Here is a 15999-nt window from a genome sequence, read left to right as displayed (position 1 = left end):
AAATAAAGAAAAATAAACATGAAGCGAGTTCTGCCTTCTGTCAGTTAAGTCCATTCTGAAACACTTCCGAAAATGAACCATAACTCAGCGAATACTCAGTCAAACAGTCACACAGGCATGAAGCTTGAATTCTCTTCTTTTAAATGAAGTAATTTTTATAAAAAACAAATATTCTCAGTTTATGTAATTTGTATAAAGAGAGAGAGAGATGTTGAATAGCACATGCTATTCAAACGCAAATGTGAGGCGATCCATGCAAACCTTTGAGCCCACTTCAGCTGGATAACAATGAACACTCACCGCGAGTTCACTTTCAGACTTGTGTACTTTAAGACGCTGTGAGGAATAATAGGCTACTATCTTGATAATAATCCTGGAAAATTTACCTCAGAAGTGCTGGAAGTTTCATTTCGAGGAGCAACAGATCCGGCTGAGGAAGAGGTCAGTTCTATATTTGCTTTGTTCTAATCGCAAGTGTCTACGCAAAAAAGACTGTTTAAATATGAATCGCGTTTCTGTGTGTGAATGAATGAACAGCTTTTACCAAACTCTATTGCTATACTGAGATGAGTAAAAATCGACTACAAAAATTGGATAGATTATAAAGTTTTTACTGTAAAATACTGTTCATACATTATTCTCTCAAAAATACAAACATGTACATACATGTTGCTCACATATTATGGTAGCCCTGTTTGTGCTAAATAGAGTGTAATTACACCTTTGCCATTCATATGTTTATAAGCAACTGAAAAAAAACACAAATGTCAGGGCATGTCAGAACATCTCAAGGACCCCAAAAACACCTTAGACCCCAGAGGGTTAATGATCCAGATCATGAGCTCATCATATCAGGAGCAGATGGGAAGATTTCATCTCTCTGGGGTTTGGAGGAATTATATATTTGTGTGTGAACGAGCAGATATTTGTTGAATGTCCTGTGAATATGAATGAGATTTATTGTGAATCATCATCTGGTCAGAGCACAGAATCTCATCTATATCATCACAGCTACAGTAAAGTTAGAGACTGAAGCCCTGATGTGTTTTCATACAGGCCAGACTCAATCTAGTGTCTCTCAAGCCTCTTCCATGACTGGAGTCTGTTTATCCGCTAGATTTCTGTCTGAAAACCTTTATCTTCATGCAGAAGCACATGCTGAAATGATCCTCTTGCTTCAGCTTGTATATCAGCTGTTTCTTCTACAGAGAGACGTCTGTCTGAGAATTACATCAATGTCTGCTCACATTATATTGTCATAAAATAAGAATATTAAAATAGTAAATATTTTCAAAAGGTACAACTTTATATCTAAAGCGTGCATATTGACACCATAGACTGTAAAAAAAAATATGTGTGTAGTGTGCGTGACGTCACCCGTTGGTTTCTGAAGAGCATTTTTGAAGCCTAAAGTGGGCGGAGCCGGCTGTCGCCATCTTGGCAGCACGTCACTCCTGGATAACAGAAAATGGGCAAAAAGGCGGGACGTGGGTGAGCTGAGGCTATTGGTATTGACCTGTTGCTGAAACCACGCCCGCCTAGCTCGACGTGGTCGAGTTAGCTCAGGCTAAGGAGCTAATGCTATATGCTAAAGGCCTCGCTCTAAAGTGACAGCTGATGATGTAAAGCCAATAGTTAAAGTTCATGTTTTTGCCCTTAGAAATATTATAATAGTTAAAAGACATAGCTACAAGTGAGACTGTGTATCGTGATTCTGTACTATTCTGCTTGTTGAAAATGTATTATGCAGTAACATACAATATTACTCTGAGCTTGTGTGTGTGTGACAGTGATTTATGTGCATACATGTCAGTCACTCTTTTTTTACAGTATATGGTCCGTCAGCTCGGCATCGCTCGTCAAGTTCGTGGAGAGCTTTATTATTCAGTCCATTTTAAATTCTGATTTTGGCCGCCTCTCTAATGGGTCAAAATCATAGATATAACCTCAGAAGTTCAAGTAAATGCGCTAGAAATCCACGCTCATTCAAGGATGTGCATACTGCATGGATGGAGAGAAAGCACTGACACCTGCAGGATTTCATCTGACAGTACTTTTTAATTAACACTAAAAAGATAAATAAGCATATTTAGTCTATCTGTCCCGTGAGAGCAACTGTACCGCAGAACGAAATTGTCAGACATCCATGACTGCATATTCACAGAGGCAAACAACTGGAAAACCCATCCATCCATCCATCCATCTTCTTCCGCTTATCCGGGGCCGGGTCACTGGGGCAGCAGTCTAAGCAGGGATGCCCAGACTTCCATCTCCCTAGACACTTCCTCCAGCTCTTCCGGGGGGACACCAAGGCATTCCCGGGCTAGCCGGGAGACATAGTCCCTCCAGCGTGTCCTAGGTCTTCCCCTGGGTCTCCTCCCGGTGGGACGCGCCCGGAAAACCTCCCCGGGAAGGCGTCCAGGAGGCATCCGGAACAGATGCCCGAGCCACCTCAGCTGTGGGTTTGAAAAGCAAAACGCACCAAACAAAGGCTTCATGTTTTTACTCTAATCTCATTTCATATCATCATAACGAATGGAAACATTTTAAGTAACATATGATAATCAATATATTTTTCTCTAACGTAGCTGTAGTTGTTACTGAAATCTTTTGGAATATTTATAGGCTGCTATAGGCTATTGTTATTATTATTTTATACAGCACTGTGCATAGCCTATGCCTACAAGGCACACCAAACCTGGTGTTCATTATTGTTGGAAACATTTGTGTGTGTATTCTGTTCATTTTAAAAAGCAATTTTAATCAGAAAAATCTAAAAACTATTCCCAAAATCGTGCAGCCCTATACTATAGTTTCTCTTGATATCAGCATGTTCACAGGTTTTTTTTTTTTTTTTTTCAGGGACCAGATGCCCCACGGTCATGCTGAGTCCTGCTGACTTCAACATTCACATGAGTCTCTGTACATGAACATGGTAAAGTGAAAATCAAACACATTGGAAATGAAAGGTATGTACAATGTTTTTAGGAATGGCAGAAAGGTCTCTGTCTTTGGATCATTGTTTTCAATAATGTGCTTTTTTGTCATTTGTTGTGTATCTTTGGATTATGTTGTGTTGTAAATAAATCCAAACAATCTAAAAGCCATTCTTTTTTAAATCTCCTCATTCTTTGTGCAAGGTTGCTCAAAATGACAGGGCCTGATAGCTCCTAATAGAGCCATTAGGGGAGTGTCTTTGTCTTTCTCAGGTGTGAAAGGCTTACATATTAATGATGTGATCACGCCTCTTTGCATTAAGCTTTCTTACAGAAAACACGTCTTACAGTTTTTAAATCAATATATTGTCTTATCTGAATGAGCAGTCAGGGTGATTTTCACATAGTTTTGGAGCAAATATTCTAGGCTACGTGATACAATTTTCAAAAGTCTTGTGAAGAAATAATCAGTATGGGTTTCATGACCTTATTTCAGTGACAATTTTTTTTTGTATTTTCACAAACCACGCATAAATGTCATTATCTCAAAACTACAAACGTTTACATACATGCTGCTGATATATTATTGTAGCAGAGTTTGTGCTGAATACAGTGTAATCAGACTTTAGCCATGAAAATGTAACAAGTAACAGAAATAAGCACAAATGTCAGAGCATGTCAGAACACCTCCAGGACCCAGAAAACACCTCAGACCCCAGAGGGTTAAAGGTACATATTAGTACCCGTGTACAAAGGTACCTTTTGAAAAGGTTCTGACCCAGTGACAGCTTTTGTACAGTTTTTACTAAGAGTGATTTCTATCAGGATGACTCTGAACCAGACTGTCGATGTGGAAACAGACGATTCAGAACAGGACTATCTTGGTCAATATTGCAGAAAACAGAAGTACGTTTGGCAGTAACTGCTATTTTAAGGGAAAAATTTTTTTTTACTGATATACATTTTTTACAAATAAATAAAAATAAAAAATAGAGGGGACCTAGGATGATAACAGCACTAAACACTAGACAAGAGAGTCCATTATTCTGATCTACAAGGAAATGCTGAACATTTCGACACCATGTTTCACTTCCTCAAATCTGCTCCACAGCTTTATCAGCGTTTTAACCTATTCTGAGAACAGAGCTTGTTATTGACGCAGAGCAGAGAAGAGGTAAGCTAGCAGCGATGGGGTTAGGCTATGCTATGTTGAGGATAAAAAAATTATCTTCCAAGCCATGGTAAAACAATATAAGTGATTACATTGTAACTTAATAACATGAGGTTTAAAACATCAGTCATGTATGTCTGTTTGGGTTTGATTAGACAGGGTTTATGAACATTAAAATAAGAGGATATTTGCATTATTATTTGTATCATACTGCAGATATCTCTACTTAAAGTTAGCATTAAATGAAAATTCATGTTTCTAAGTCAGTGTTTCTCAACCAGTGTGCCGCGGCACACTAGTGTGCCGTGAGAGATCGTCAGGTGTGCCGTGGGAAATTATCTAATGTCACCTAATTAACCATTGTTGGGTGCCTGTGCTGTAATAAAGTGTGGCAGATAATGTAATACTCTTCTATTCCAGTGGGTGGCAGCAGAGGCTATGAATGCCTGTAAAAACAATATAGTTAGCGCTGCGCGACCGCGCACACGCGCACACGCGACAGTGACAGTGACAGTAAGACGAGCAAGTGACAGTGATGGAGAAGTTTTTGAGACGAGAAAATGCAAATGCCGAACAGGGCCCTGGCCAAAATTCTGACCCAGATGAGGGCCCTAATATGAGTGGTCGACAAAAGAAAAAAGACAAGACGGTGAGCTCGAGGCAATACAGCGAAAGCTATCTTTCCTTCGGATTTACTTTCACCGGCGATGCGATGGCGCCAACTCCGCTGTGCTTGGTGTGTGGGGAGAAGCTTTCCAATAGCGCCATGGTGCCAAGCAAGCTTAAGCGCCATCTCCAAACTAAACACCCTTCCGTCCAAAATAAGCCGATGGACTATTTTGTACGCTTACGTACAAACAACGAGAAACAGGCAACTTTTTTGAGAAAAACCACGAAGGTAAATGAGAGAGCCCTCAAAGCTAGCTACCTTGTTGCTGAACTCGTTGCTAAATCAAAAAAGCCCCACACTGAGGCAGAAACATTAATCCTGCCAGCTTGTAAAGCCATTGTAAATGAGATGCTTGGCCCTGACGCAGCCAAAGAGATAGCTAAAGTATCTCTCTCAGATAGCACAATTGCCAGACGCATTGATGACATGTCTGTGGACATCGAAACTGTTGTTTTGGAAAAGATGCGCGTCAGTAAGAAATTCGCCTTGCAACTTGATGAGACAACAGATATTAGTGGACATTGTCAGCTCTTGGCCAATGTGCGTTTTGTGGATGGAGACGCCATTCGAGAAAATTTCCTATTTTGCAAGGCACTGCCAGAAAAATCAACAGGAGAGGAAATATTTCGGGTCACGTCGGAATATCTTGACAAAGGCGGGCTTACGTGGGAAAACTGCACAGGTGTCTGCACTGATGGAGCCGCAGCCATGGTCGGGCGCATCAAAGGCTTCGTAAGTAGGGTCAAAGAAAGAAACCCAGATATTACTGTCACGCACTGTTTTTTGCACCGTGAGGCCCTCGTTGCGAAGACCTTACCAGCAGATCTATCTCCTGTGTTGGATGATGTTGTGCGCATAGTGAACTTTGTGAAGACGCGACCTTTGAAATGTCGCTTATTTGCGTCTTTGTGTGAGGAAATGGGAGCAGAACATAAAGTCTTGTTGCTCCACACGGAGGTCCGGTGGCTGTCGCGCGGCAAAGTGCTGGCCCGTGTGTATGAGCTGCGAGAGGAACTTAAAGTTTTTCTGACAAACGAGAGGTCCGATTACTCAAAGCTGCTTGCAAGTGATGAGTGGTGTGCAAAGCTGGCATACCTGGCTGATATATTTCATCATCTGAATGAACTGAACACACGGATGCAAGGCAGAAATGAAAACCTGCTTACAAGCACTGATAAAATTAACGGATTCCGTTTAAAGGTGCAGCTCTGGCAACAACATGTGCAGCGTGGCAACCTTGAGATGTTCCCACTCACCGAAAAACTGCATGATGGCAACACTGCTGCAATGTGTGAGGTGATTGGCACACATTTGAAAACTCTTGAGGAGAAGTTGTCATTTTATTTCTCTTCAGCCTTCACAGAATGCCTTGACTGGGTTAGGGACCCATACAGCTCAGCATCCGTTGCTGGAAAGGACATGACTTTAAAAGAACAAGAGGAACTCATTGAACTGAAACAAGATCGTGGTTTAAAGCTAAACTTTGCTGATCTTCCTTTGGACAGTTTTTGGTTATCTGTTGCCAAGGAGTTCCCCATTCTGGCCAACAAAGCTATTTTGACATTGCTCCCGTTTTCAACCACATATCTGTGTGAGCTGAGCTTCTCAAGCTTGACTGCGATAAAAACTAAAAACAGAGAGAGACTGAGATCTGTTGAGGAAGAGCTTCGTGTGTGTCTTTCTACCATTCCTGCCAGGATATCCATTTTGTGTTCATTGAAACAGGCCCAGGCTTCACACTAAGTGAGTATAAATACATTTAGAAACTATAGTATTAATTATATGTATTATATGTACTGTTAAAATGTAATTTTGGTTGGTGGTGTGCCCCAGGATTTTGTAAATGTAAAAAATGTGCCGCGGCTCAAAAAAGGTTGAAAATCACTGTTCTAAGTGAATGATATTCATCTTATTGTGAATGTTTCATACATCCATAAAAAATAGAATAGAATAGAATAGAATAGAGCAAAATAAAGTAGGATAGAAAAGAATAGAATAGTCTTTATTGTCATTATACACAGGTGCAATAAAACTCTACACAGCAAATTTACCAGTGTTAAATGAACACTGCTCAGTGTTTATATGAGTCCAGAAATAAAGTAAATCTGGTTAATAATACGCTGTAAAAAAAAATTAATCCCCAAGTCAAAAATTTCAAGTGACCGATAACATCTAAATTTTTCAATTAGTCTGACATATTATTTCTCATTGAGCCAATGTTAACAGACTATTGCAACAAGAATTTCACTTGAGCCAATTGAAAAATTTAATTCATCGGTCACTTGAAATTTTTGATTTGGGAGGGTTAGAAATTTTTTACAGTGTAAGTGTGTCACGGAGTCACCAGATCAGCTCGTTCCGCTCACTCGTTCCCTCTCCCCGGAAGTCTGATTCACCGCTCCTGAACATCATCACCGACTCACACTATAAAGAGACACTTCCCTAGTGATGGCAAAATGAGGCTTCCTGAACCACTGAGACCTCGCAGCCCATTGCTTCACTCAAAGGGTCATTACTCGAAGCTTCATTCAGCATTGCTCACTAGTGACACCTAGCGACTGTGCAAAGAAACAGCAGACAAATAAATCAATACTGAACCAATGACCTGAGCAGACATTTGTCCATTGCCTGGGTATAAAATGGGACTGGGGATATATAGGAAACTGCAACACCGCAGGTTGGGGTGGGTGAAGGAAGGATTACAAATGATTTTTATTGAGGAACAGAATTATTTCACGTGTGTTGGGGTTTAGACGATTCCTCTTCTTGGACAAAAACCTCTCCAGCCTTGGAAAAGATCCTTTCGCATGGAACAGAGGATGCAGGGGAACATAAAAACGCCAGTGCCAGCTGATATAAATGAGGATACTGATGCTTATGTTGAGCCCAATATTCTAGTGGATCCTATACTAGTGGTACAGGTCATAAATCAAGCAAAAGTGACACATGGTATATGTTAATACTACTCACACAACAAAGGCATATACTCATTGCTGTTGTGTGAAGATTGAGCTGCTTCTGAAGAGGCTGGCAGCTGAGCTGGGGGTGTGTTGGTGGAAGCAGAATGGAGACCAGAACTTCTGATTACAGAAGCGCATTCAGATTTTAATCTTGATACCGCTTCTTGCAGTTTCCCTTGACTTAACAATCCCAGTGTTTTGAATCTGGGATCCAATAACGTGGGTATGGTCATCACACTTAGGCCATGTCCACACTAATACGTTTTCATTTTAAAACATATATTTTTCTCTCCGTTTTGGCCTTCCGTCCACACTGAGACGGCGTTTTATTAATGAAAACTAAGCTTTTTGAAAACGCACTCCAAAGTGGATACATTTGAAAACGCCGTTTTTACGTTGTAGTGTGGACTGTGAAACCGGTGGTATTTAAAAACGATGACGTAAATTTAGTCATGTGACGCATATTGTACCAATAGATATTCATGTTTATATGTTCTGTTGCGTGATAACTTCATTATTTATTTTTCCATCTGAATCATATCAATGATCTTTTGTGGGGTTTTACGCATGCGCAGTAAAGGTGAATTTAGCATTTTCAGGCGTTTTTCAAAAGTTTCTCATCCACACTGAAACGTCTGAAAACGCTAGTCTGGACGGAGAGCGTTTAAAAACGAAAACGCCGTTTTCAAATATATCTGGATTAATGTAGACGTAGCCTTATTGATTCTAAATGTACTGCATGTTCCCTGACCCTCCGCACAAGGCTGTCACCCAGCTGATGTTAAATTTGAATCAAGGCCTTCTAGCTTGCTCGTTACAGCGTGATTAAGCATCTTCATCAGAGGTATCACTTTGGAGGCAGACACCCTTTTCTCTCCCGAAAGCTCTACTGTATCCTGGCGGAAAGGGGCAAGAACATCTAAAGCGTCCTGGACTGCCTCATACTCCAGGGCTGTAGGAGGGGTGACGTCAGTCTTTAGAGAGGTCAGGGCTGCCCCCACTGGCTCTCTCAGCTGACAGAGACGCTCCAGCATGTTACAAGTGCTGTTCCAGCGAGTGTCCACTTCAGTTATCATTTTCAGGACTGGTCTCCCCATCTGCTCCTGTACTTGGGCCAGTCTCTCTTTTGCTGGAGTGCTGGTTTGGAAATAGGTCACAAGTTTCCTACATTTGGATCGGATGTCGTTGAAGCTACTGATGTCATCAAAAGATTTCCTCACAATAAGGTTTAGTGCATATCGCATGCCTAACATTCAATGATCTTACACATGCTGTCATGTTGGCTGCAGCATCAGTTACCAGGCACTTCACTTCATCCTTTATGCCCCACTCCTCCATGAGCTTGATATTAGGGGTGGGAATCTTTTACCATCTCACGATTCGATTCGATTCCGATTCTTGAGGCCACGATTCGATTCAAAATCGATTTTCGATTCAAAAAGATTTTCGATTCAAAACAATTCGATTTTATTCATAATGATTTCTAATCAGGTTTCTGATCATGATCTACTCTCATCTGCTTTGCAATACAGAATGACAAACAGAGACATTAAAGTGTCTTTTTCACATTTATTAAGTTCAATTCTCAGGGAAGTGCCTTTTATCAAAAACATTGTAAAAATATTTTTACTTGGTACTTTTAAAGCAAAGTATTTATGATGACCCATAACGAACTTACTTCCAATACTTCCTATATTAATTGTATTAATAAAACAAATGGAAGTGATTTGGCAAGTCAACTGTAAGGTTACATTTGCCAGCATATGTCCCTGAGAACCAACAGGAAAATAAATGTGTGCCTGTACTAGCAGCATACTTGTAGTAAATTAATACAAACTTCAGCATATTCTGAATCTCTAGCATTTAATAATAGACTTCTAACCAACATCCTCTTGTTATTTCCAATGAGCAATATAATCCTTCAGACAAAAAAAAAACATTTTGCTGTAGCAAATTCACAAACAGTTTTCGTTCAAAAATATAGAATTATGTACCAGAAGCTATCATAACGTATAATGCTTGTGGACTTATGCATATTCTGAATAATTAGTAACATACAAAGTCGCTCTTGACTTATACACAACTAAATAATAAAGAGTTATGACTTGAAATGTTTGCTGTATACCACAATCAAAAATAGCAAAGAAAGTGAATGAACATTCTGCAGAGAGTAACTTACAGTCAAAATGTAACTTTTTGTGACTGGCATTGCACATATTGCATACAGATCAGATCGGTTTACACAGCATATTGATGTGAAAACTAAACAATACAGAAATTAGCTCTCATACAAAAAAATACTAAATAGATCACAATGAAATTGCCAATGTTCCATACGTTAGCTTTTAACGAAGACATTCTCTGGTGCCGTTCGGATTTGGCGCTCAGCCATCATGCGTCTGTTATGTACGCGTCTCTGTTATGTGCACGCCACAGACTGTCCGCGCACTGCACGTCCGCTTCAGAGTTCCGCCTTTTGCGTTCCTTCAATGTTACGTTATTAGATTTTTTTTTTTTTTTTTTTAGAAAATCGATTTTTGACATTTGTGAATCGATTCAGAATCGTCCACGTCCCGAATCGCGATTCATCTAAGAATCGATTTTTTTCCCCACCCCTACTTGATATGTCCAGTAGTTCTCAGCAGAATGGCTCTTAGGGAAATGCTCTACACCTAGTAAAATAGTGCAGAGCTTGTCATTGTCATCTATAAAAGGGCAAGTTACTGCTAGGTAGGCATCCATGTTTAGGGATGTCCACATGTCCGAGGAAAGGCTTATAGCTGCAACTTTCTGCAACTGCTCTCTGGCCTTCTCCTTAGCCTCCTTGTGTTTATGATCAACCATGACCTTCAAAGCCTGTGGATAAAAATAAATACAGCTACTCTTACTTTAACTTGTTAAATAATGATGAACCACTTTATTAATCACATATCTTTCGAGTTGGGATAACATAAGTGGGATCCAACACCTGCAGGAGCTCCCTAAACCCATCATCATCCACAATGGAAAAGCGTTGGGAGTCCGTGATGACCATGTTAACCAGGGCCTCATTCACCATTTCTTTTTTGGAATCTATAATAAAATAAAATGCAGGTGTATTGTAGGAGCCTATAATATTATTTAAATAATGTTTATTATTATTATTATTATTATCATCAATTACTTTGACTACTGTGTGGATTGTTAGTAGTTTGTGCTTGCTCATGCAGTGCTCGATAATGCCTGAGCATGGAGGAGGTGTTATTGCTGTACGTCAGCTCCTTTAGGCACAGCAAGCATTTCACCTTGAAACATAAATGAATAGACATGAAATATAATACAGCCATATAGTGAGGATTATGTTAATATCAAGACAGAAATAATAATAATAATAATAATAATAATAATAATAATAATACACATACCTTATTGTGAGCAACCATTTCAAAATGGTCCCAGACAGGGCAGGATCTCCTCTTTCTTGCTGGCTCCATTACAAGGAAAAAGGTCACAAAAAGCAAACAAATCCAAAAGGGCAATCCAAGTCAAAAAGCAGTCCAGTCCAGATCCAAAAATCCAAAGCAATACAAGTAATCTTATCTAATTAATATAATACTATAATATAGCTACTGTAATTAATAATAACAATATTCTATAACTAATCTAACCTGATATAATGTAATAATACACAGCCCTAACACATATATGACACAATAATGACGATGACACAACTCTCTAACTCTGACTCTCTGACTCTACAACTGCTTCTACTACTCCTGCAACACCCACAAGGAGGCGCGAGTTCCGAACCCCTTTTATCCGGAAGCGACACTCAGACTGAACCGATGACGTATCCACACAAACCGAGGCCTCGTTTGTCATTAGTCACGTGATTTTCACGTAAACAACACAAGCCTGGAATCGCGGCTTCATCTGGCACGCCCATTTTTTCTCGACACAAGCTCCGACGCCTCGGCTCAAATGTCACACCACTACACTTCCCCTTCACTTCCTTGTCTGGTCTCCTCCTCATGTGACCTCACACACTCCTACCTAACACTTACCTGTTGCTGCCTACCTGGAAGATTCCTCGTCAGTGCTTTATCTCCAATCATCCGCTTCCTGTCCTCCGTCATCCGTCTTCTGTCTCCAGCATCTGAGCGCTGTATCCAGTGTACATGCAGCACCAACAGAGGGTATCCACCAAAGAGACCACACCCGCCTATAAAACAAATTAGTTGTGTAACCTAGCCCACTTAATGAGCTCACAGGTAAATCCTAATAATCAAAAAGAACAAAATAAACCAACCCAGGCAGTACACTGAGGTACAAGTGGAGTGAAGAAATTAATGCTCAAAACAAACCATCAATTCACCACAGCATTTACCTATATGTGACACCCTCACACCAAACCACTGCATCCAATAAAAGTAAACACCACACATGCGCCCACTGTCCCTCGAGTGCGACCGCCTGGGAAAACCTAAAACAACAAACAAAAACACATTTAAACAAACAACTCAGCAATCCTTCATTCTCATGAACACCATGCTATGTCATTACTTCCCCACAAATGTCATCAAAGAGGGACTCACTCGACATTTGCTTGTCACACTTAAAACGCTGTTTCACGTGAGTTCAGGAACTCATTAAAACCTCATATTAAATAGAAACAGTAAGAAACAAAACTCTAAATTAAACAGATAACAATCGGTGCCAGTCCTACAATAAAAATGCACACGTTAGTACATAAACAGAAACAATTTAATAGCAACTATCAATTCGGCTAATACCTTATTTTAGTAGCTTGTGCTTTCCAATGATATATTAGTCATCAGCCCCGCTCATGAAGAATCAAAATGCTGCAAACAAACAAGGAACATAACATTACGCTTAGAAAATACTAACTAAAACCATAAAAGCAGTTACTACCTTGTTTTAGCAGTTTGCGTTATGCACTGAATCAGCTCGCCCCTGAACAAACAAAGAGCCCAGCTTCCCATTCACCTTCTCGTCTTCTGATCGTTTGTCTCACTTTAAATAAGTTGTTTCACCTGGTCTAATTTGTGTGACAATTATTAATTCTAGCACCCTTACCAGTCATGCCTCACACAATTCTTCCCCAGGTCCTAGTGTCCCCCTCTCTGCCACAGTTGCTTCTCAGAATAAAAGAATGCTCAGGAAACTGACCATTATAGTTTAAGCAGCCCCTATGTAGACTAATAACAGCATCAATACCCAGCCTTACCAGACGCGTCACAATATTAAATATGAATTTAATAAACAGACCTTAACCAACAAAACCAAAAGAAAGAAAAAAGTTACATATCCCAAAAAGTGATAAAAGGAGGGAGGAAAGACAGCAATGGCAAGTACACTGGAAATCCTAAAGAAAACAAAATAAACAAATGTTACATCAGATAAATATAACATAAAAAAATAAACATAATAAACTACACAAATAAATATTGCCACTCCCTCAGCTACATCACTCCAAAAACACATAAAACCCTACCAATGCTCTGATGGGTTGAACAGCACCACAGCGCCATTTTCAATGGTCACTAACACACGTCCACCAGCCCCACGAGCAGGTTTCGAGTGTCATGCCCTTCGGTAGTAGTAAATAAAAAAAGAAATAGCCCTCACACTGTTGAACAAGTCCTATTCCTTAATAAAAATCTTTAATTTATTAAATACCCACAAAATGAAATGTCAGCTCCCCAGTTCACGAGCACTTTATTTTTTATTTTGATTATATATGCCTATATGAGACTTGCCTATGAACTCGTAGGATTAGGACTGAGGCTAAAGTTTATGTGAATAAGGCTGCATTTGTAGATCAAAGCAGATTCATAAGAATTGTTTCTGTACAAGTTAATTAGTCCCATTTATTATTATTTTTTTCATAATTCCATTCATACAGTTGTTTGTTCATACATTGTGTAAGAACTACATCAACACTAACACATGAATTATGAGGATTAATTGTATTGCTTTGTGGTTTACAGAGCACAAGGAGATTTATTAAATGAAACAATTAAAAAAAATAATGGATGTGTCTTCTGGGACAGAAAGGCAGCTTTTCCACCTTTTGACCACAAGATGTCGTTAGTGTGCAACGTGTTGAAAAGCTTCGAGTAATGAACCATTTTATGATACATTCAAGGGGGAAAGCCCCAGTGCTTCACAAAGCTTCATTTCACCATCACTACTTAGGGGCAACAATAAATACAGAATGTGGAGGGAAAGTAGCAACAATTAGCCTACCTTCTTTGTCTCAAACGGAAAGCAAAGCCAGTAGCCCACGCAAACCACAGCTCTTCCGGTCTTAAACAGCGCACGGAAATCTAATCGCGTGCAAAACTCCGCCCACAAACAAACACTCTTAAAGGGGCCATGTCACTTTTACCTTGCGATAGATAGATAGATAGATAGATAGATAGATAGATAGATAGATAGATAGATAGATAGATAGATAGATAGATAGATAGATAGATAGATAGATAGATAGGGTGTGTGTGCGAAATATAGTGGCGGATCTGATCTATTTTCTCAGGGCTGGAGAGAGTAAAGCAGAACATTATAATCCATGTGTAGAAACTCTTCCTGAAGACATTTAATATCTGCTTTACAGACGCTCATTAAGTGTGTGCAAATACTTTCTGTTTCACCAAACTGGAGCTGACGTTAATCATTTCAAAATACCTTAAAAACTTAATTTTCTATGGATAGTGGAAACCTTTTCAGTAACAAACAATTTTTTCACTAATAATGTAATAATCGTATTTCTAGATTATAACGTCATGTGGGAAACTGCTAAAATAAAGAAGTGAGACTAACAGTAATTCTCGCGTGTGCAAAAGTAGCCAATAAACTGTTCAGAGCAGATGTGTGTGTGTGAGACAGTGTGGTTCACAGTATGCACTTCACACACACTTAAAGCAACACTTCACTGTGGCATCGTGTCACTAAACAGCAACTCTAGCAGAATTTAAACACTCAGTCTGTCAGATGACAGGAAGTTACCAACCAGAGGAGGATATGATGATGTTTAAAGGAAGAGCTGTAACTATATATAATGAAGAGAAAGACTGACAGAAACACAAAATGGCTGATAAGTGTGATCTGTGTCTGCTGGGACTGATCATTCTCTCTTCACTTCTCACAGGTAAAGAAATCTGTATTTTCTCTATAGACGTTTGCTTTACTGTTTTCCACCCCCTCTTTCTACCTCAATGTCCATTTGTAGTTCCTAAAGGCACAGAGGGGCTGATAGTGATCACTGTAGGCCAAGATGTGTGTACTCCGGTCGATGAATTGTCACACATTTAGTACGGTGGGGGAAGTTGTAATTATCTGATTGGTCAGTTTGAACGTCTCACATTTGGGTTTTAGTCACATGGTCAGGGAAAGGATAAAAGAAGATTGTAACTGTTGCTCTGTCTCTTTTTTTCTCTGGGTCCCTTTCTTGGGTCTCTCTCTCTCTCTCTCTCTCTCTCGCTCTCTCTCGCTCTCTCTCGCTCTCTCTGAGGATTGTGGGTAGCGGCAAGAGTGTTTGCATCAGAGCATGTTTGATTTTTCGGCGTTCCCTGTTTTTTTTCCCATTTCTACTTAATTATAAACTGTTTTTTAAGTAAAATTGTCAGATTAACTTCGGAGCGCTGACTATGGTCAGTGCAAATTTGCGTGCAGGTATGGAGCTAGGCAGTGATTTTTCACGTTTGACCCTCGACCATGGTTGCAAGTGTACACCGGATGACTCCATGTCAATTGAGGACGTACTGATAGCGATCAGCGAACAGGTCGGTGGTTTAAATATTAAATCAGCCTCAAGGATGAACAGAGCACTCGTTATATTTCTTAATGAAGTTTCAGTGGTCGATGAACTGTTAGAGAAAGGACTTGTTGTGAATGATACTTTTATAGCGGTACTGCCTTTGTCAAATCCTTCTAAGAAAGTTGTACTTTCCACCGTTACAAACGTACCACCGTTCATAAAAGAAGGAACTTTGAAAGAAATCCTTGAACGGTACGGAAAACTAACTGCTCCGATAAAAGGTATAGTGGAGGACTTTCCCGAATTTTAGAAAACAACCGCCCTCTCCACTTTTTGAAAAAAATGCATATGCGCAACACTCTACCTGCTCCCGAGAGGGAACGCCTATTAAACGTGTGCACGAGAGAGCCTAGTTCTCCTCGTGCACGCTCTGTTTACAAGTTGCTGTCGGCATGGCTCATACAAGCCTACTTTCCAAAAGAAGATTGGCACTTTTTCCACTA

The 15999-nt window shown here is 39.9% G+C and overlaps 2 protein-coding genes across 2 annotated transcripts; one reads left to right on the top strand and one right to left on the bottom strand.

The window, feature by feature from the left end:
- Positions 1 to 4642: 4642 nt before the first annotated feature.
- Positions 4643 to 6520, top strand: LOC311082096 (SCAN domain-containing protein 3-like; the record flags this gene model as incomplete). The annotated part of the gene is made up of 1 exon (XM_084112840.1): positions 4643 to 6520. One exon carries the CDS (start codon positions 4643 to 4645, stop codon positions 6518 to 6520), a length of 1878 nt encoding a protein of 625 aa, XP_083968966.1.
- A 2568-nt stretch (positions 6521 to 9088) lies between these two features.
- LOC311089088 (uncharacterized protein) lies at positions 9089 to 14043 on the bottom strand. Its single transcript, XM_084123538.1, has 9 exons — positions 13987 to 14043; positions 13232 to 13327; positions 12814 to 13102; positions 12510 to 12578; positions 12104 to 12199; positions 11142 to 11938; positions 10901 to 11021; positions 10706 to 10809; positions 9089 to 10593 (listed from the first exon to the last, which is right to left on the bottom strand). Exons 6-9 carry the CDS (start codon positions 11208 to 11210, stop codon positions 10327 to 10329), a joined length of 561 nt encoding a protein of 186 aa, XP_083979664.1. The 5' UTR covers positions 11211 to 11938; positions 12104 to 12199; positions 12510 to 12578; positions 12814 to 13102; positions 13232 to 13327; positions 13987 to 14043; the 3' UTR covers positions 9089 to 10326.
- Between the last annotated feature and the right edge of the window lie 1956 nt (positions 14044 to 15999).

This window comes from Abramis brama (assembly GCF_963993115.1).
Source record: "Abramis brama genome assembly, chromosome: 1".
Taxonomy (NCBI): domain Eukaryota; kingdom Metazoa; phylum Chordata; class Actinopteri; order Cypriniformes; family Leuciscidae; genus Abramis; species Abramis brama.
The sequence above is the reverse complement of the archived record's forward strand: the minus strand, read 5'-3'. Positions and strand labels throughout refer to the sequence as shown.